Source organism: Falco naumanni, chromosome 4, assembly GCF_017639655.2.
Source record: "Falco naumanni isolate bFalNau1 chromosome 4, bFalNau1.pat, whole genome shotgun sequence".
Classification (NCBI taxonomy): Eukaryota; Metazoa; Chordata; class Aves; order Falconiformes; family Falconidae; genus Falco; species Falco naumanni.
In genome coordinates, this window is record NC_054057.1 from 68,850,266 (window position 1) to 68,871,782 (window position 21,517).

The 21,517-nt window shown below is 59.3% G+C and overlaps 2 protein-coding genes across 11 annotated transcripts in view; one reads left to right on the plus strand and one right to left on the minus strand.

Moving 5' to 3' along the window:
• The first annotated feature begins 443 nt into the window (after positions 1-443).
• Positions 444-2,100, plus strand: GADD45B (growth arrest and DNA damage inducible beta). Its single transcript, XM_040593281.1, has 4 exons — positions 444-644; positions 736-837; positions 1,060-1,273; positions 1,439-2,100. Exons 1-4 carry the CDS (start codon positions 607-609, stop codon positions 1,550-1,552), a joined length of 468 nt encoding a protein of 155 aa, XP_040449215.1. The 5' UTR covers positions 444-606; the 3' UTR covers positions 1,553-2,100.
• A 6,604-nt stretch (positions 2,101-8,704) lies between these two features.
• Positions 8,705-21,517, minus strand: part of GNG7 (G protein subunit gamma 7) — a 79,292-nt gene continuing 66,479 nt past the window's right edge. For 7 of the 10 annotated variants that reach the window (XM_040590751.1, XM_040590749.1, XM_040590745.1 and 4 more), the window contains 2 exons: positions 17,120-17,238; positions 8,705-13,646 (listed from right to left, as the gene is read on the minus strand). In XM_040590751.1, the coding sequence (XP_040446685.1) occupies positions 13,521-13,646; positions 17,120-17,200 (207 nt within the window). In that variant the 5' untranslated portion in view covers positions 17,201-17,238 and the 3' untranslated portion in view covers positions 8,705-13,520. Of the gene's footprint in view, positions 13,647-17,119; positions 17,239-18,261; positions 19,480-19,502; positions 19,960-21,517 lie in introns of those variants that run through there. The other 3 variants (XM_040590754.1, XM_040590752.1, XM_040590744.1) reach the window with 3 other exon arrangements.

The following is a 21,517-nucleotide window of genomic DNA, read 5'->3' on the forward strand; positions in this document are numbered from 1 at the left end:
CCCGGTGCACGAACCGATGCCCCGGTGCACGCACCGATCCCACCGGTGCAGACCCCGGTGCACGAACCGACCGCCCCGGTGCACGCACCGATCCCACCGGTGCAGACCCCCGTGCACGCACAGACCCCTCCCAGTGCACGGCCCGACCCCCCCCGGTGCACGGACCAACCCTCCCGGTGCAGACTCTGTGCACGGCCCGACCCCCGGTGCAGCCCCGGTGCGGCGAGGGGGGCCAGCTCTGGGCGGGTGTTCCCCCCCCCGCGGCCCCCCGGCAACGACTCAGCCCCACGTGGGACCCGCCGGCGGCACCCAATCCCCGCGGTGCCCGCCCGTTGCTTTGTGCCTGGCCAGCCAATGGGCGAAGCGGGGGCGCCGAGCGACGCCCCGCCCCTCGATGGAAGGCTATAAAAGGCGGCGCCGGGCGCGGTTGTTGGTTCAGAACGGGCGAGCTGTGGCAACGGCTGGAGGGCGACAGCACCGCGACAGCACCGCGACAGCACCGCGACAGCACCGCGACAGCACCGCGACCACTATCGGGATTATTACTCTTGGGCTTTGCCTCGCAGCCGCGGTCCCTAGGCTCCCGTCCCGGATTGCAATTGCACCATGACCTTGGAGGAGCTGGTGCCCTGCGATAGCAGCAAGTAAGTGGAGTGGTCGTGGAAACCTGGGGTGGGGTGGGGGTTTGTCGTTGATGTCGCCGTTGCTGACTGGTTGTTCTCGCCCCTCCGGTAGGATGCAGGCAGTAAGTGAGGCGGTGGAGCGGGTGCTGGTGGCGGCGCAGAGGCAGGACCGGCTGACAGTGGGGGTCTACGAGTCTGCCAAGCTCATGAACGTGTGAGTATCGGGGGGGGCTCTGGGTATCACCGGCACGGGGCGGGGGTGCCCATCCAGGGGCAGATCGCACTGGGCTGGCTCTGGGTAAAGGGCTTGTGTGGGGGGAGTCTGCGCCTGCATGTGGGGGGGGGGGCAGGGTGACACGGGGTGACACCCCGAGGTGGGGAGCTGTGCCATGCAGAGGTGGTCTTGTCCCCCCCTAACACCCCCTGTGCCCCACAGGGACCCCGACAGCGTGGTGCTGTGCGTGCTGGCCACCGACGAGGAAGACGAAGGTGACATCGCCCTGCAGATCCACTTCACCCTCATCCAGGCCTTCTGCTGTGACAATGACATCCACATCCTGCGCGTCTCGGGCATGCAGCGCTTGGCCACCATCCTGGGTGAGCCCGAGCCGGCCACTGAGCCCCGCGACCTCCACTGCCTCTTAGTCACGGTGAGTGGGACAGTGATGCACGGCACAGCCACGCGCTGCTGGCCCCGTGACTCACTCCAGGCACTGCGCCAAGGATGGGGACTTTGGGGTGGCGTGGTGGGGACTCAGGGCCACGTGTTGGCACCCGGCGGTGGCACTAAAACCTGGTGGCTCTTTGCTCCCCAGAACCCCCACACGGATGCCTGGAAGAGCCAAGGGTTGGCAGAGGTGGCGAGTTACTGCGCCGAGAGCCGTGATAAGAACCAGTGGGTGCCGTACGTCTGCCTGCAGGAGCGCTGAGCTGGCCCCAGCCAGGGAGAAAAGAAAAAAAAATAATAAAGTAAAACGGCAGGAAAAAAAGGAAGGAGAAACAGCCAGTTAAAACCCACAAACCCAAACACCCACCGATTTATTTTTTTTCTTTTTAACCGGAGAGGGAGGACGGAGCAGCCTGGCCGCACCGGTGGGCATGGGAAGAACGGTGGCCGTGCCGTGCCGGTGGGACGCTGGCCGGAGCACACCGGAGCCGTGCCGAGGAGTTGTGCTTGGCCACGGGGACCGTGGGACCGTGAGGAGCGTGGGGAGGAGATGGCGACTGGTTTTTGGTTTGCTTTTTTTTTTTGGCATCCGTGGCTCAGCGGAGGCGAGGACTGCGGAGCAATGGAGGTTTTTTGCAAACGAACTGCTTTTTTTCCAAGGGATAAATTATTGTCCATGTTGATGGACCTGCAGCACCAGTTTAGTTTTTGCACTCAAGCCACTTGGAGACCCTGATCTGAAGCTATTCCAGAGTCTATTCTTATACTGATTTAAAAAAAAAAAAATTTGCAATAAAATGTTCGAAGTCATGAATGTCTGCCTTCCTCTGCCGGAGCCATTCCCACGGGGAGTGGGATCAGCTGCTCCTGGGTGGGTTTTGGGGTGGGGAAGGGCCCCCCTGCAGCTGCGCTTGGCACCAGCCCTGCTCCCCACCCCCTCCCTGGGCTCTGTGGGGGGGCGCTGGGGCATTTCCCACCCGTGTGTGGGCCACCACCCCCCCAAGCCGCTTGGGGAAGGGGAACCCCCTCCCCCTGCTGGGGAAACCCCTGGGGCTGGCAGCCCACGCGAGGCCTGAGCCGTGGGAAAGTGAGCCATGCCCCCACGGGGGAGGGGGGGGGGGTTGGGATGCACCACAGAAACCACCCAGTCATGGGAACTGGGACCCACTGGGGCCAGGATGCACCCCAGCTCACCAGACTGGGGGGGTCCCCAGGAGCTGGGACTCACCCTGTGCTTGGCACTGCAGGTGCTGACAGCCTGGGGGGTGGGTGGGGGTCTGCAGCTGTGTAGGGGGTGACCCCACATATAGATAAACCCCCTCACCCCACAAACCATGGACACCTGTGCTCTTAAAGCCCCCTCACCTAGACATGGGTGCCCAGACTGCTGGATTCTTCTCCCGCAGCCCACCCCCCGCAGTGGGTGTTTGGATCTGGGGGGAGGGGGAGGGGGGTGCTGAAGCCCGAAGGCTCAGGAGAAACTGAGGCAGGGACCTGCAGGTGGGCAGCCGCTCCCCCAGTGCCACTGCTCTCACATGGTGGGGTGTGGGGACCCCTCCAGGACCCCTCCCGGGGGCAGGAGCCACCAGCCTGGGCACATGGGTGTATGTGTCTGCATGCATGTGCACATGCGTGTGCGTGCCAGGGCCCGGTGTGGGAGCTGCCAGCCCCGCTCCAAGCATGCCGGCATCGGCACGTCGGAGCAAGCCCCGACCTGGGCTCACCCCCGCTGCATTGCCCTGGTTCACACGCACACACATGCACACACATGTATGCACACGTGACGTCCCTGGGCACCATGCCGTGGGTACCGGTGTCAGGCTGGGGTGATGACCCTCAGCCAAGCCACGTGGCTGGGGACACCGGGTCCCACTGGGGCGTGGGGACCTGCCGAGGGCTGGGATTTGTGCCAGCCCCGTGGCCAGCACCAGGCTGCCAGGAGGGAGCTGGGACTCAGCTGAGGGGTGCAATCCTGCCCGCCTGGGACACGGTGTCCAGCCTGCCCGGGAACAGAGTGACCGTCCCCTCTGGCTGGGGACACTGTGGCCATCCCAGGGTACATCACATCCCAGGGACATGCCCTGTGCCCTCCCTTTGGGCTTTGACTGCAGGGGGAAACTGAGGCACGGAGGGACAGTGGCATGTGACAGACCTGGCTGAGGCCACCAAGGCAGCTGGGGACCCGTGCCACCCCCTCCCAACCACTGCACCGCAGGCTGGAGCCACCCCTGGGGTGGGGGCCACGGGTCCCCCCCAGTGTAGCTTGGGGGGTCCCATGGGGCCAGGTAGCCCCTGGGTGGGGGCAATAACCCCCCCAGTTCACAGGGTTGGGCTGGCTGCCCCCCACCCTGCAGCAGGTGGCAGGGGGGGACACAGCAAAGGACCACCCAGCCTGGGCCACCAGGTCAGCAACCTGGGCCACCGGGTCTGCCCGGCCATGCCTGCGATGAGCTGGCAGGTCTCAGCTCAGCGTGGGGGGCTGGGGCGGGGGGCACGATGGGGCTGGTTCAGTGGGGCAGGATGGGTCCCCAGCCCCCCGGGGGGCCAAGCCAGCCCAGCGGGGAGGGTGATTCCTGCCTGCGGCCATCAGCCACCCCACCCCCCACCCCGGCTGTACCCGCTAGCACACGGGGACACAGGGGGACACGGGGGGACGCAGAGGGAGGGACAGAGGCATCCTGAGAAGCTGCGGGGCTGTGGGGTGAGTCACAGCCCTGAGCCGTCCTCACCTGACCGCCACCCTCCTGTGCCTCAGTTTCCCCACTGCAGCTGGGCCAAGACACCCGCCCACAGCGCAATGTGGCAAAGGGAGACCCCCAAGACTCACGTCCAGCCCGGCAGGGCCAGGGTTTGAGGGGGGATGGGCACTCCCTTCTGCATCCCCAGTGGGGCACAAGCGTGGGGAGCGCTGGGTGAGCCTGGGGGCAGCAGCGAGGGACACGGCTGGAGATTGGCCTGTGTCCCCAGGCTGCTGGCAAGGGGCACAGCACGGCACGGCATGGCATGGCACGGCATGGCACGGCTCAGGGACACCCATCAGTGATGGTCCCTGGGAGCACCCAGAGAAAACTGTGAGGGAAAGGGCCAGGGGGTGGGCTGAGCCCCCCCAGACTCATGTCACTGGTTTGGCAGTGGGTCACGAGGCCCTGGTGACCCCAGCCTGGCCATTCCTGCCCCTGGTGTCACCGGGCAGGACACACCGTGCCAGCACCGCACAGCCACCCGTGTGACAAGCGCGTCAGGCCGGGCTGAGTCACGCTCCCACGGTGCCGGGGGGGTGGGGTGGGTGATGGCCCCCAGACCCCTGCAGCCCCCAGCAGCACAGCAGCCCCCCAGTGCCCGGCGCCCCCCCTCAGCACCCCCTGAGTGCCACCCATGGTGCAGCCCCAACCACAGCCCACCCTGGAGCACACATGGAACCGCCCACACGTGTGCTGGATCACACACACGCACATGCATGCGCATGCCACCCATCCCCCACATTGTCCCTGTCGCCCCCCATGGACACAGAGGCCTCCCTGGGCCCCCCAGACTGCAGCATGTTGCACCCCAGGGGCCTGATCCTGCAGTGGGTCATGCAGGAGAGGACCCCCCACACCGCCCAGGGCGCCTCTCAGACCCTCCAGTGCTGCCCCAGACCGCCCCCCCCAAGGACCCCAGAGACCCTCCCCATGGACCCCCCAGCAGGAAGGGGGCAATGGGATCTCCTGCCTTTGTAGCCACAGCTGGCCCCTTGCAGCCTCCAGCTAGGAGTCCCTGCCCCCCCGCCCCTGCAGTGTCCCCAGGCTGGCCTGAGTCACCACGGTCCTGGGGGCGGTGGGGATCCCGCTGGGTGCTGAGCAGCACTTTCCACCCGGCCAGAGCCAGCCCAGACACCGAGGGCGGCCGCAGGCACCCTGCCAGCACTGCAGCACCGGGGCGAGGGGATCCAGGGAGAGGGGTCCCGGGGTTGGGAGTGGGAGTCCTGGGCTGGTTTGGCTTGGCTGGTGAGAGGTGTGCCTCCCCCCCCCCCCATCACCATGGCCCACAGCATCCCCACCACTGTAGCCCCCAGCATCCCGGCCACTGTGACCCCCAGCATCCTCACCATGACCCCCAGCAACCCCACTGCGGCCCCCCAGCACCGGGGCCGTGGCGGGGCCCTGGCGCGAGGCTGGCAGCCACACACCCTTCCCCCCCCCCCCCCCCCCCCCCCCCCCCCCCCGGTACAAAGTGCTAGTGAGCCAGCCAGGGCCAGGACCAGCCCGATGCCGGGAGTATTAGCACTGGCTGATAATTATTAGATCCTGGGTAATAATTAGACCTTGGGAGCCCGAGTGTGCAGGGTGGGTGCTGGGCACACCCTGCACAAGCCGCCCCCCCCCCAGATCCCAGCACAGCAAAAAAACACACAGGGAGGGCACACACGCCTGCAGGCACACGGCACACACACGCGTGTGCCGTGACACACACGAGCACCGTGGTGGCTTGGGGATGTGGCTGAAGCTGGCACGCGCTGGCATTTTCCACCATTGCCACCATTCTCCATGGGAAATGTCCCACCCCTGGCCCCAGTGGGGCTGCAGTGGATGCCAAGGGGGAGCTGGATCTGTGCCCCCCCCCGGTCTGGGCACACGGATCAGAGTGGTTCCTGGGAGAGGAGGAGAAGCTGCTGTGTGCGTGTCTGCGGGTGCAAGGGGTGCCGGTGACTCGGGGGGTGCAGGTACAATCGGGCCTCCGGGGATTGCATCTGCACCCCCCCTCCCCAGTCACTGGGACCCCGCAGATTCATGCAGGGGATGGGGGGCTGCATGTGTGCATTAATGTGTGCAAATGCATGCAAGGGGGACTCAGGGATGGGGGTGCTTTGGCTGGGGGGGCGCACACCGAGCCCCTTCCTGGCTCGGGAGCAGCTGCAGCCAGACAGGGCTGGGCCGGATCCTGCTCCGGCGCGTGGGGAGGCCACAGCCGCTGATTTATGAGTCTGGTCTGGGTGGTTGCTGGCAGCAGGCGGCGGGGCTGGCCCCGTCCCCAGGCTCTGTCCCCAAACGCCCCTGCATCCACCCAAGGAGAGACAACCCGCACCCCCCAAGCATGGGGGCTGCCAGAGGACAGGGGACACATCACCCCCCCGCAACCCTGTGGGACCCCCTGTGGCCCCGAGCCCCATCCCGAGCCCCAGCTGCCAACAAGCAGCCCCTGGAGAGGGGCTGTGCTGCAAGTGGGGAAACTGAGGCACAGAGCTGGTGTGGTTCCCAGTGGTGGATGGGCTGTGGGGTCCCCGCACTGCACCCCGCTCCCCTCCCGCCATGAAGCCTCATGTCATGGTGTGTGGGGGGGGGCAGATGCCGGAGGAGGAAGCCTGTCCCATGGCGTCCCGGTCCCGGTGTTGTGGGTGTCCTGCTACCCCCGTGTCACATCGGGGAACGGGGCCTGGGATCCCCCACCACAGCGGGGGTGGGTGGGGGAGGGGCTGGGGGACACAGAGGGATTCCCCGTGGTGGGACGTGGGTGGCCCTGAGCCCCCGCATCCCCGTGGCTGGAGCGGAGCTGTCCCTTGTGTGCGTCCCCGGGGATGTTGGGATGTACCTGGGGCTGGGGGGGGGCCAGCCGTGGTGATGCCCCCACTCCCACCCCAGTGCCACCCGGACGCTGCTGCAGGTGCCAAACGCTGGTGGGACCCGTGTCCACCCATGGGGCCACCCATGTCACGTCCCTGCAGCCTCGGCCCACGGTGCCAGCAGCTTCCCCGGCCCCGACGCCAAGGGCAGATAATTATAGCTGCCGAGAGGCTAAAAATAGCCTGGCCAAGGCGGATGAGTTATTTTTAGCTGCTCCCAGCTCGATGCCACCAGCCAGCCATCCCCGGCTGGTGCCCGAGCTGCCAGCTCGGTGCGGGCAGGAGGGTCCAGTGGCCTCTCGTGTCCTGCCAGGGCCCCGCGCCCAGCAGGTTCCCCTTGAAGTGGGTTTCCCGATCCCGGCCACCCCGACATTGTTTTACGTGAATTTGGGGGAGTCTGAGCATCTGTGAAATGGGGGTGCAGGGCCCGCTCCACCGGTGCCGCTCTGCTTATCCCCACCTGGCCGTGGGACACTGACAGGGGACCTTGGGTTGTGGCAGGGGACAGGGCTGGCACTGACCCCACCGGAGATGGTGCCGGTGGCTCCGGCAAGGCCACGTCTCTCCAAGATGCTGTTGGCCAAATTGCTGGGGGAAACCATGTCCCCTCTGCTCCCCTGTGGCCCCGGGGTGCCTTCGCCTCCCTCCGCTGCCCTGCGGTCCCCAGGGATCAGCACCGGCCCCCCGAGGCCCAGCGCTGCAGCCGGCAGCCCCTGCGCAGGGTGATGGGCTTGGCCTCAGGACCACAGCTCAGACCTTTGGCAGCAGCAGCTGGCAGGGACAGGCAGGTGGTCCACAGCCAGGGCTGCCCGCTGCCTGTCCCGCTGCCTGTCCCACTGCCTGTCCCGCTGCCTGTCCCGCTGCCTGTGCTGCTACCTGTACTGCTGCCTGTCCCACTGCCTGTGCCATTGTCTGTCACTGCCTGTCCTGCTGCCGTCCCATTGTCTGTCCCTCTGCCCCTCCCCCTGCCCACCCCATTGCCCATCCCCCCGCCGCTCTTCTCGGGTCGGACACAGACCCCCGTGACCCCAGGCCCCTGGGGAAGCCCCCCAGCTCCCGCAGGCAGCAGCACTTTCCTGCCGAGCAGGAGCTGCCCCGAGCTCCTCCAGGAACGGGCCCATGGTGCCCGCGTCCCCCGGCCGCCCCGGCCCCCCGCCCCAGCGATGCTTTGGGTGGGAGCTGAGCGGGGAGAGGGGCCACTGCCAGGGCAGGTGGGGGTCCCTTTCCTCCAAAAAGGGAAGAAACACCTCGCTCGGTTTCGCTTGGCACTGGCCCCACAGACACGAGGCCCTGGTACCTCCTGGGAAGCTGGTGATGCCCCACGGCCAGCTCCGGTGCTGCTGGGGCAGGGCAGGAGCCACCAGTGCTGGGAAGCATCAGGCTGGTGTGGGCAGCCCCTGAGGGTGGGAGAAATGGATCGATCCCCGAGGGGATCCTGTTTCTGCCGGCTGTGATCCGTGGGAGGCTTGTGGCAGGGGGGCGGGGGGATCCCACACAGCCCCCGGCCCCATCCTGCCCGCACGGGTGCCCAGGGCAGGAGGGCGAAACGCCTCAAGGAAGGGGGCAAGGAGGAAGGGGACAAAGAAGAAGGAGGCGAGGAGGAAGGGGGTGATGAGGAAGCGGGAGGGAAGGAAGGTCTTCGCTGATGCCAGCTCCGGAGAAGGTCAGGAAGGGTCGGTCCATCATCACCCTGCTCCAACGCCTTCCCCTCCTGCAGCCCAGCTCCTCCTGGAAGGGCAAGCAGCTGCGGGGGACGGACATGCCATCACCGAGACCCACCAAGCACCCACCACGCAGGACAGGCTGGGCAGGAGATCTGGCAAAATGAAAAGTGAGCCTTTTTATTGTGTTATCAATTCACTTCTGAACAACAATTCCACAAAAAACCACTGTGCAAGAAATTGGTCTATGGCACACCAGAAATAAAAATCAAAGAGATCCAAAAATGTGGACGTTATGAGGAGCCTACGTTACAGACACCGATTACTTCCTAAGTACAGTCTTTACAAACCTTGATTGGCATTTGGCAACAAGATCAGAGTTTGGCAAATAATAATAATAATAATAATAATAATAGTCCAGAGAGAAAAAATTAAGAGCGCAAAGTATCAAGACGCGTGGCTTCTGCTCGATGAAGTAAATGCATTATTTTTACTTTGTTAATTAAAGTTGACTTTTTAAGTACTCGGAGGAAGGGGGATCTGCTCGGCACCAGGCCACCAGACCCGATGGTGGTGCCGTGCGGGTGCCCGGGCGTCTCCCGGCTCCGGCTGCGCCACCAGGATGGTCCCCAAGACAGGGAGGGAAGGACAAGGAAAATGGAGCAAAAAAAAATTAAATAGAAGCAATGTTTCCTCTCTCCCTTTTCTTTTGCAGTCTCTCTCCTTCCTATTTTTGGCAACAGCTTCACCACATGCTAAAAAGAAACGCCAGACAGATTCGGGCATGTGTTTACGGGCAAAAAAAGGCCTTTGTGGAGCCGGGGCCGCTGGCAGTGCCTGCCCCACACCCCAGCAGCGGCACACGGGCTCCGATTCCCCTTCGTGATCTGGAGCACTTAAAAAGTCCTGAAAAGTGTCTTTTTTTTGTGTTGTTTTTTTCTCCTTTTTTTCTTTCCTTTTTTTTTTTTTTTTTTTTTTTGGCAAATGCACTAACAAAGTACAAGCAACTACTGTAATTTGCACTTATATTTATGCTATACAAAAACATCTACAGTATGATCACTGATTTACTCAGATGAGGAAAAAAATTAAAAAAAAAAAAAAAAAAAAAAAGTCGAGGATTTTTCCATCTAACGAGTTGCTCACTGAGAGGCACCAGCACCCGCCGGCAGGCCCCTGCTGCCGCCAGCCCACCAGCATCCCCGGAGCCCCCAGCCCTCTCCCCAGGCTCCCGGGGGATCCCAAGCAGATGCTCCCTGCCTTCCTCCCAGCTCTGGCCGCACACTGAACCTCAACCCGCTGCCTCGCCCCTCGCCGGCCACCCCACCGCCGGCACCGCGGCACGGCCAGGGCAAGACACTGGGGGTGAGTGTGGCCCTCGCGGGTGGAAGGACGAGGGGGGAGGCAGACTGACCCCAACTTGCTGGACTGTGGCGTGCCTGGCTGGCTTTGCCAGCAGAGCATCCCACTGCGTTTGCTGGCCCAGCATCCCACCGTGTTTGCCAGCCCAGCATCCTACTGCATTTGCCGGCAGAGCATCCCACCGCGTTTGCCAGCAGAGCATCCTACCACATTTGCCGGCACAGCATCCTACCATGTTTGTTGGCCCAGCATCCCATTGCGTTTGCTGGCCCAGCATCCCACTGTGTTTGCCGGCAGAGCATCCCATTGCGTTTGCTGGCCCAGCATCCCACCGTGTTTCCTGGTGCAGCACCCCGCCCAGCGCCACGGGTCTGAGCCACCCCATCAGCCACCCCAGGGGCTGGGGAGGGCTGGACGCAGGCAGGGCTGACACCCACCTGGGTGGGGGTGTCGGGGAGCCCCCTCGGGCACCACAAGCCGATAACGGGCGGGGGGCCCAACAGCCCCGGCCCGGATCCCGAGCGGAGCAGCGGCATGCTGTAACCTCGGCCGCTGGCTTGCTGCCGTGCGGAGTGCAGGTGGCTTTGGCTGACCTGCAGCTCGGGCACTTGCCTGGGTCACCGGCTATAGCACCATGCACTGGTCTCTAACATAGAGGAAGAATCAGCAATCTGGAGTAGAAAAATAAGGCTGGAACTGTACTAGATTAAGGACAGAGGAAATTCCCTCACGGAGAAGAGAAAGCCCTGCTGTGGCAAAACCCAGGCGGCACCTCAGGACTGCGCTCGCTTCCTGCTACAGGTGCGGCGTTTGAGAGCTTGAAGTTAATGCTGGATGAAAGATTTAAAAATCAGAAAACAACAACAAAAAGGCATTGCCTGCTGCTGTGCCGGGGCTGCCGGGTGATGCTCAGCATGGTGCCGGGCTGGGGACACGCATGGCCGCAGAGGGAAATAAATCCAGTTCCCTCCAGCTCTGTGTCCCCCCGTGTTCCCATCGGAATGGGACAATTATCCCAGGGGTCACCAGCAACCTGGCACAAGGCTGGTGCCAGGACAGGACTCACGACACAGTGGCAGGAAGACAGGAGGTTTAAAATGCTCAGATCAGCAAAAGATCTTGGGAAAGCAGCTGCAGGATGTACTCAGGAGGTGCTGTGGTTTGTGTTAGTGTTAAAAACATGGGGTTTTTCCAACTTTGTTTAAAAAGGCAAGTGATGGAATACTTAAAAAAAGTGATGGTGAGATACCTGCAACCAAGAGGTGTAAATGGAGCAGCTCTGCTGACCACAGCCCCCAGCTGTGCCCACCCGGGTGGCTGGTGGGTGCTGGAGAGGGGCCAGCTGCGCACAGCCTGACACCCCGCAGCCCACCCCTGCGCCGTGGGAGGAAGCCCCTCCGAAGCTGCCCTTCCTCCTGGAAGATGCCAACCCGCCCTCCCCGGGTACCAGCCACGTGTCCACAGGTTCTGCTCCTCTCCCTGCCTTCGAGCCAGCCACCGGCATCACCCCGTGCGGATCCCAGTGCCTTGGGACCCAGCAACCGTGCTGGGAACACCATCAACCTCTGGCAAGCGGCCAGTAAAGCCTCCCAGTGCCCTGCCCGGACCAGCGATTCCGACCAGTTTGAGCACACGCAACATCCGGTACAGGCTGTAAGGCTTCCTCCCTTCCAACCCAGCCATGACACAGCGTGAGCGTGGTTCAGGGGTCCCCTGACAGCCAAACCCGAGGGTCTCCTCCAGCCCCGCTCTCCCCAGGGCAGCCATGGCTATGGGAAGCGCTCCCAGCCCCACGAAGGGCTCAACCACGTGCGGTTTCCATCCCAGTGGGAGATCATGGCATTTCAAACCAAATCCAAAGCACTGGGGGAACGGGAAAATTCCCAGGATTTCACATCGGGGATGTGTTGGTTATTTTTTCCCCTTCTCTTCCCAAAACAAAACTCGGCACCACCTGTATTCACACACCAGCACGGGCTGCCTGCATTTGGGATAATTGGGAATGGATACTGGCGTGCTGGTTTGGAAACCGAACCGTGCCTCTCTGTGGGGAGTGTTGCCGTCCCCCACGGAGCCACCGAGCCCTGGGCTCTGCCCTGTGGACCCAGACTGGGCTCGGTCGCTTAAACCCAACGCACGGCACCCGTTGTGTCCCTGACAGAGCTGGGAGCCGGTGAGCGATGCCGCGGCTCAGACGCGCCGGCAGCAGCAGCTCCAGCGACAAGGAGGGACGCGGTGGGACTTCCCTGAGCTCTGATCTTTCTCCCGAGCATCCACCTGCCCTAGCGCAGAGCTGCTGGGCTCCGTCGCTGCCGTCGCTGCGCAGGGCTCTGTGGCAGGCGGCGGGACGAAGGCTCACCTACCCGTCCCCTCTTCCTCATGGGCTGCTCCGCGCCAGGCTACCCCCGGCTCTGCGGCGTGTGCGTTTAACGTCAGTGAACAAAGCACTCCCCGTTTCAATCGCATTTCAAGATTTCCAAGGGATGCGAAATGAATTATTTCTTCTGCAGTCTTACCCTCATCTCCCCGAGCCAACTGGGTTTAGCGGAACAAATTCCACTTGCCACTCTCAGTGAAAAAAAGGGAAATGGGAAATGCTGGTAAACCTGCCAATTTTAGTGTTTTGGACTCAAACTCTCCAAAAGGCCAATTTTAAAAAGTTTCTCATGTGATACTGCTCAACAGAAAGCCCCTTCCCTCCCCCTGCCCCCGGTACAGTCCCGTTTGGAAAAAACAGTGGTAACAGCACAGAGAAACCCCAGAAGCGATCAGAGGGGCCTGAGCCTGGCCTCTCCCATGCCCTGGGCTTCCTAACATTGCTCACGGAAACTCTCTCGGCTGATGGATCTGATGCTGGAGAGCGTTTCCCTGTGGTGCCGTGCCCTCGTCTGAGCGGAGCCATGCAGCGTGGGGAGGGAGCCCCCATGCAGCGTGGGGAGGGAGCCCCCCAGCCTCCATCCTCCTGCCCCCCAGCCTCGCTTTACCCATTTGCAACAGCAATTTTCCAAGCTGTGTTTTGGTTTGGGGTTGTTGGTTTTTTGTTTTTTTTTTTTTCCTTTTTCGTACTAGTTTTCTACAAAATAGCTCCCCACCTGGACTCCTCTCCCTTGTTCCCTCTCAAGAAACAGAGCGAATTCCTGCAATGATGCGCTAATTGGAAACTACTTGGATCAGACCCACTCAGAGCTTTCTTCAAAGCTTCTATGAGCAAGGTCGCGATAACTCAGGTCTTGCATCCCACTGGCAAACACAATAACCCCCCGCTGCCTCCACCACCCTGGTACCAATTTCAAATGCCACTACTAAAAATGCTTCCCCCACCCTTCAACCCCAGGTTGTTGTTTTTTTTCTGTTTTCAAATTTTGACCCCTCTCAGTGCGGCATCTGCCCAGGAGTAGACACCCTTCCCTAAACCACTTGCAATTTTTTTGTCTTTTGTCTTTTTTTTTTTTTTTTTTTTTGTGTGTCTTTTTTTTTGAGCTTTAAGTTCTATTTGAACCCAACATTTAGTGTTTACCCCTTGGCGCAGTTGTAAGTTTGTAGCTTGGTTTCAGTCGATGGAGAACGGTGCCCTGCCTGAGAGATCGCATGTGCCGGAGCGAGGAAAACTATAGGATGATACAAGGCTTTTTGTCCTTAAAGGGATTCTCCGAAGCAGGCACTCCAACCAGCAGCGGGTCATTCCTGGCATGTTGCTCGCAGTAATTCATTAGCTCAGAAGATGCTTTTGAGACCTAAATATTGCCAGAAAGAAGAAGGTTAGTGAGAATATTCAGGCGATGGAGCAGAGCTCAGCACTACCGAGCGCTTCCCAGGCTCCGCCGGGAGGATGAGAACTGACGTTCAGCTTTTTGTAACAGAAACTTTACGGAGATGGTGAGAAATGAAAAGGGGAAATGGATGTGGAAAAAAGTTTGTAAGGCCTGACATAAAGTGATGAGTACGGGAAAAATACTCCCTGCTGAGAGCAAGAAATTTAAAAGAAGATATTATTGTCCCCATTTTTAAGGGCTTTGGGATAAAAAAGAAAGGAAAAAAAGCTTGCTTGAGAGCGGCCATCCTCTGATGTTAAAAACAGAGGTTTTGAAACCATTAGAAACTATTACTTAAGGCTCTGCTTATTTTAGTTCAAAGACGTCTTCTGGGAACTGAGAGCCCAGAGCAGCCCAGCAGAGGGGCCGGTGGTGGTGGGCGAGCAGCGTGGCTGCACCATCTGGGAGGGCAGGAGGCACCGGCAGAGCCAGGCAGGGAGGGACCAGCAGCTCCAGAGACCAACAGCAGCCCCTCTTTTTTTAATTAACTTAATAGATGGTTGAACATAGGGCAAACACAAAACATGGATGCAACCAGACCACATCTGGAAGGCCCAGATGTGACCTGCTGTAGCTGCAGAGCTTTACGGCAGTGGTTCCCATCCCTGGCTCTCTGCGGCTGCTCGGCACCAAGGTGATGCACCCCCCCAGCCGAGCTGTGACCGAGGGGGACGAAAAGCACCGAGTGCCACCTCCCCGCTCCAGCTCTCCCGCTCCATCACAGCACTGCTGGGGGTCATCCACCCTGCACACCGCCAGCGCCCCGGCCGCGGGCACCCACGGAGCGATGCAGCCTGCCCGGCAGGACTTTGCAGTCGCGTGCTGTGGTTATTCCATCTTTCAGCAGCAAAACCCAGAGTGCGAAGTCAGGAGGAGAAACGGCGCTTGTGACAAAACCCCAGGTCTCTGCAGCTTTGGGCAAACCACTCAAGCTGTGCTTCCACGTTGCAGGGTGGGCATCCTTCTCCCTTTTTTGTGATGCCTCCTGGAAAGGCAGGTCCAGAGACTGCATCAGACAAGGTGCTTTCGTGGGAGCCTCTAGGTATTCTTGCAATATTAAGTATTTGTGCCCTAACCAGTAAGGAACATGCCTAACGAACACCAGCTGCTGCTGGCCTGCATTTAAACATACTTATCGCGTACAGTGGGATCCAAGAGCCAAACTGCTCTGCAGAGACAAGGTCAAGGCTCTGCCTTAAACCTATTACTCACGTAAGACAGTAATTACTCCTAATCTCAAAGCAAAGCAAGGGGAAAGAGATTAGCGAGCTGGCAGCACGGCTGAACCTGTTATGAGAGCAAGTGGCCTGGAAACCTCTGTGCTCCAGCTTCAGCTGCGGAAGCGAAGGGAAGGCTGAGCTGGACGCAGCTGGCAGGAGTCAGGCCCTTCCCCAGGTGTGTACGGCTGCGCGGGCTGGGGGCAGGGAAGCAGCGCGGCGGCAGGGCTCTGCTTCGGCTGCAGCACCCGGCGCCCCGTCAGACCTCACCGGGAGGGACCGGAGGGCATTCCTCCCTCGGCCGCTCGCGGCCGGCACAGCTTCACCAACAGCTCCCGGGGCAGCGCATCCCCCTCCTCTCACAAGGGTATCAGCTCATTCACCTGCAGGTCAACGCACGTCTCGCCAACCTCAGCCGCGAGGTCCGGAGAGCCGGAGCAGGCGTGTGACACCCTGGTTGGGAGCTGGTGGGCTTGGCACGCTCCCCGAGAGCTGGGTTTGTGGATCACAGCTTTACTGCAAGCTCGCCCAGACAGCACGTCTTCGCCACTCAGCCTAAATAGCAGCATGTTGTGGTCCCACCACTGTTGTTCTTTCCCAGTAAAGCATTTAAGATAGTCCCAGCTACAAAGGTTGTTAAGTATACACACACCCTCCTTCCTCCTCGGCATGCACGGTTTGGGATCCTGGAGCTGAGACACAGTAATTCTTAGCAGAGTCAGTAACGTCTGTGCTGGGGGAAGACCTGTAATTTATTCTGTCTTCCCTAAAACAGCCTTGCTGATGGGTTCATCACTATAGTCTGGAAAGTGGTGGCCCTAAAAACAGCCACAAAACCTCACAGCTTTAAAAAAAAAAAAAATAGAGATACTCAAAGCAACAACAGCAGCTCCACCTGCACAGCAAAGCCAGAGATGACAGAGGACCTGCTGCTGCAGAAGTAGCAAGGACTGAAAGTCAAAGAAACCATTCTTTGACCAAGAAACAAAATTAAAAACTATCAGGTGGATTTAACACCCGTGCATTTAACAAAATTTCAGTTTCACTGTGCCCTTCACCACCAGCGTAGGGGTTTCCTTTGTGTCATTTACTGAAAGGTGACTTTCCCTGACTGCATCTCGCCCCTCCCCTCCTTCCTGCCCCTCTGGGGAGTTTCTTGGAGGGACGGGCAGTGGTGCAGCCCCACCACCGCTGCCCACCAAGGCAGGGAAAGCCCAGATGCAGCGTGGCTGCAGAGCTGGGTGAGGAGTGCAGCTCCTCCATGGCTTAAAAGGCGTAAATTCAGAGCGTGCCCCGGGGCGCCTTGCTCCCAGAGCGGGCACTTGCTGCCCACATGCTAATATTTGTCTCCAGCAAAGGCTGCTCCCCAGGGCTCACGTGGCCGAACAAGGCCAGGGACAGCAATCACTGAGCTGGTTCCCAGAATAGAGCGAAAGCTCCTGGAGGACCCAGTCCCCAACTCTCAGGGGACGCTGTGGCTGTGAGCACGTTACCTGCTCCAACCCCCCACTGCCAAAGGGAGCTTTATTTCTGGGGCTCCTTTGCTGCCCCAGTAGATGACTGGTGAGCCAGCACACAGCTGAGAATAGACTCCAGTTTGCTATCCTGGACAACTGCAGCACAAAATTAACTTTCCCTCGTTCTACCATAAACATGCCTCAAACCAGAGCGAAGGTGTGCCACCGTCCTTTTTCATTTGCGAGAGATGGGAATAGCAGCAGCTGAGAAGTAACTGTGCAGGCAAGTAACTTTCTGAGACAAAATGGATATGGGCAGTGAAGCCAACCTGCAAAAAAATGGGGCAACAAGACTGGAAGGCACGTGAGCATGCCTGGCGGAGCTGGGCTGGGGCCGGCGCCTGCAGCTTCAGTGCTTTACAGGTTGCATGTGCCCGGCTGAGCCCCACTGACTTACTGCAGAGGCTGGTCTGCCCTGGGATGGCACAGCCACCTCTGACAGCTGGGAGGAGCTGCCCAGGCTGCGCCCTTACCTCCTGGTACGAGCAGTGCCTGCAGGAAAAGGTCTTGTCTAGAAATGCTGCAATATGTGAGCCGGAGGCGTCACAGTAGCATGCATGTGCTCGGGGAAAACCCAAAGCACTCGGCCAAGGACCGTTCCCGCTCTGTCCCTGCCCATCCCAGACATGGCACGCCATGCTGCTCCAGCTCCCATGCTCACCTTGATCCTCTCGATGCCGGCTTCGATGCGGAGCTGCTCCACCAGCTTCCGGGCCTGCGCTATGTTGTTAGTTGTGGACATTGTCTGCCATCGGCTCCGGGCCCCAGCACGCGAGAATACTGCAAAAGAAGGAGGGGGTGGGGTGGGGGTTTGGCATCGTGCACGAAGCTGCCGTGCCACCGTGCACAGTCTCAACAAGGGTCTGTGTCCCACCACCAACAGCCACGTGCAAAGAGCTTCCACGAGCTCTAAACTGATGACACCAACTTAACATTTCCTGATTTTGCTTCAAGTTCTCCTTTCCTTTAACAGCACTCTTTTCAGTCTTTTCTGAAATTAAAAATAAACCAAACAGAAACTTGCCGACGAGAGGGGAAAAATGAAACTTTTTTTCTGCAGAAAGCCCTGCCAGATGTATTCAACTGACTGACTGGAAAAGCGAACCGAAGTTTTCCAGCCCGTGTAACCTGCCATGTGCTGCTGGCAGCGAGCCAGGCAGGGGGAACACGGACGGGAATGCTGCTCGGCCGTGACCACACACAGCTCCTGGATGTTCACCCTCACTTTCTACCTCCTTGTCACACCGCCACCTTTGTCCTGCCCTGACTCCTGTGCCAGGATTTCCTTGGCATAGCGAGGCTCCAAGCAGCAACTAGAAAGACTTGACACCATGCAAACTCAGACCTATGCTATTAATCCATTATTTTGCAAATTGATGCCCCTCAAAAGAGTAGAGTAAAAAATGAAGAGCTATTGATGGTCCCAGGCTGGGTGGAAAGCCAGGGCTCAGGCAAGAGGCAGAGGTTCCTCAGATGCCAAAGCACTGCATGGAAGCAGGGGACAAGCAGCAAGGCATGGGCACAGATATGGAGGGGATGCAAAAGCATGAGAGGCACCAACAGCTCATGTCTCAAACGAACCTTCCACAAAAACGGTGCAAAATAAGGGCCTGCCTGAATGTGGAAATGAGCAGAGCACTGCAGGGCAAGCTGGAGCCAGAGCACAGCAGGACTGGAGCTTTGCTGAAGCACAACTCCTTTCTGTGCGCCAAGTGTCCGGCCTTCGAGGGTCTTGTGGACCCCATCCAGCTGTCAAACCCTGCACCTATCCCCAGCTGCGCTGACTGTGGGGCTTTAATGTACCTGTCACCCATCTGGGTGCAACCTGCACGTGAGGCTGCGTCCCTGCGACCCCCATGCTGCAGCCGGGCGTCCCAGGTTAAATAACCTTCCTCGAAATTTCAAAGCAGCAACTGAAGAAGTTTGTCTATGAGACCAAAATAATCCATCACTGCCATTGGGACTGGAGCTGTGGGGTAGCAGCCAAGGCTGTGGCATGCTGGAGGGCAGCTCCGGCCACGCTGTCCGAGCCTGACTGCCGTGGCCAGACACCGCTCTCAGGTCATTTCTTTCTGATCATCTCCACGGGGCTGCTGCAGAGGTGTCAGGAAAAGTCGCTTCCTTGCCCTGCCCAGCAGTGACTCAGCCCCTGACCAGTCTGTAACGGTGGGGAACAGGGGGAGAGGGCTGCAGCGAGTACCACCTCCCACCTCCCACCGCCTGACAAACCAGGAGAGGATGCTGGGAGGAGGAAAGAGCCAAAGCAAACACAGGGTCAGATACCAGTGGCGCTCCCAGCGCCCCAGCCAGCCGCCCACTGCAGCCCTTCTGTGCTAGCTTTAATTAGAGACTCCTTCAGTCTTCTCCCCAGGACCGGCAGCTTCAAAGCAGATGCTGAACTGCTGCCTTTACTGGGGGGAAAAGAGAGGGGAGTGTCTGCCCCATCTAAAATCCTAGCAGACTTGAGCTGTCTCGCCTATGTTTAGACATTAAGGGAGTTTATTCCAGACCACAACAGCACTCTTGGGGATTATTTTGCTTGGCAGCAGCATGCAACGTGCGCTGCACTTTTCAATCCCTGAACGGCCTCAGCTTCATTTGCAACACCGAATGCTGTGGGAGAAAACAAACGGTGCTTCAGCCAGCGTTACCAACTCTGCCATGGGACAATTCCCTGAATTAGCAGGGTTATTTGGAAATCTCTGCCTCTCCGGTCCTGGAAGACATTAGTCAGGGCAATGGGGAGCCACACTGTTGAAATAAAGTTTGGCACTGTGGAAGCTGGGAGAAAGAAGCAGGCTGGTCCCCGGGGGAAGGATCCTCCTTCCCTGCTCTGATTTGAAGCACTCCAAAATAGTGCAGGCAGCATTAGGGCCAGGAAAAGCTGTCTCAAAGTCAAGCTCTTTCTACATCTGTACCTTGAACTTGAAAGACCTCCCTACTGCAAACAGTGCACTCCTCATTGACAAAACAGTTGTTCACCTGGATAAAGAGTTAGCAGGCAGCTGGAGGAAAAAAAATACAAACAATCAGATATAATTTACGTTTGCAGCAGCACGAGATCACCTGCTTGTACTTTCCCAGCTTCCTGTTTATGGAACAAGGCTGATGAATCAGTCGAGGGCAAGTTACTTAAGGGAACTTCTGCATCTGCTGCAGCACCGGGAGATGCAAAGCCTGTGCGCCCGTTCCTGCAGCATCCCGTGGCTCGGGCTGCACAGGGGACACCAGCGGGGCTGAAGGAAGGATGAGTTTTGCCAAGCACAGCATGGAGTGTCCTGCTGCATGGCAGGAATTAACTAGTGTCTTAAAAGTCCTTGGCAAGGGGGAGAAGTTTTACTCCCTGCTCTCCCTGTAGCCCAGTTTCATGGTGTCTTTGCAAAGCAAAAGCAACACTTCAAAATCAGAAATGATGCTTTACTGGGGTCATTACAGTGTCAAAGCCGGCAGGCACCTGCCTTTTCCTGCCCCTGTGCTGCCAACCGCTCTCCAGCTATCCACCATCACCTGCCAGCCAGTGAGACCCCGCGCCGCCTACGGCAGCGATGCACTTTGCCTCTCCCAAGCGTAAAGCGCAGCATCCATCTCCACTGAGCACAGTCAGTAGTTTTATAGCAGCAAAATCTGCAGCAGCAGCTTCTGCTTCCTCCTCAGCTTCTGTCACCCAGCAGCCACGATGCAGGGCTCCCTCCGGGAACTGAGCGAGTGGCTCCCTGCATGCCGTGCTGATGGCGCAGTTCCTCTTACAGCGCGTCAAACTTCCAAGTACAAATTTCAGCAGCCGAGCTCTCAGAAACATCAAGGGGAGTCTCGCTGGATGCAAATCCTCCTCCAGCTGCAGCCCGCAGTGGCTGCCCATCCCTAAGGCTCCTCCATGGCTCCCAGTCCAGACTGGCCAAGCCAGATCGGGGTGGTTGGGTTGGCACCGGCACTGCAGCCGCGTGGTCCCAGGCTCTGCAGAGCCAAGCAGGACCTGCATCACCTTCCAGCCCGGGCTGCTGGTGTGGGTCAGGGAACCCGGCCACGCTTCAGGACCGCTGCTGCCCGGCAGGAATTTAAAACCAGCTTCTGTTACCTTGGTGAATAATTAACCGAGCGCGTCATTAGCAACTGGAGATCATCAATACAAAAGATGCAGTGGGTTGCTGCACAGCACACGAAGGGCGTCCTCAGGATTTTTTAAAAGCCAAAACAAACTTTAAAGATGTCATTAAGCAGGCTTATAGGGGTGGGTAAATAACTCATGAGGTAAAGGAATTTGGAAAAAAGCCACACAGAAGCAGAGTAAAGTATGTGTGATGCAAACCAGGATGACATGCAGGACACAGTTACATTGTCCCTTTTCCAATCTTTACATTTTAAAGAAATCAGCATTTGGAAAAGGACGGGAAGGTGATGTCTGCAGCTGGGCCTGGGGAGGAAGCCCAGGACAGTCAGGACACCCAGACGTTGTGCACATCCTCCTGCCTCCACTCCGTCATCTGAGTGCGGAGAAATAATCCGCACAGCCAGGCTTCCTTCTGGCAAGGCGGGCGAAGCCTTTGGTGCTCGGCCATGACTGCCCCTGCCCACGGAGAGCGGCCGGCGCCTGGCCAGGGCAGACTGGCCCTTTCCTGGTATCTCCTCGTGACTCTGCACAACGACCACGCCGCTCACATTTTGCTGAGTCACGAACGGACATCGTTCAGCGGGAAATAAATCTTCCTGCATCTTTGCCAGAGCAACTTCTGCCCTCCTGGCTAACCCGCCTTCCGCTTCTCCCCGGCAGCATTCCTGGGAAGGGCAGCACTGCCCAGGGAGGACAACCCAATTTTCAGAAACGACTCCTATTGCGCTAATGCAACGTTCACTTGGCATGCTGTTTTCATGCTGTCGTGTAAGCAATTCCAGGAGGGCTTAAGTCATCAGACGGTCTTGCAGCTCTCTGGGCTGCTGTCCCTGTTCCTCCAGCAGCGGAGTGATCTGGCAGGCAGCTGCAGATCCCAGACTGCGGAGGTATTAACAGGGCTTGGGCTGCAGCAAGATTTTGCACCTCTCTGGTTGTAGGATACTGCATCGA

Coding starts and splice junctions, on each gene's coding strand:
- GADD45B (XM_040593281.1), top strand. CDS start 607: ATGACCTTGGAGGAGCTGGTGCCCTGCGATAGCAGCAA. Junction 645..735: donor GTGCCCTGCGATAGCAGCAA/GTAAGTGGAGTG, acceptor CCCCTCCGGTAG/GATGCAGGCAGTAAGTGAGG. Junction 1,274..1,438: donor TCCACTGCCTCTTAGTCACG/GTGAGTGGGACA, acceptor TTTGCTCCCCAG/AACCCCCACACGGATGCCTG.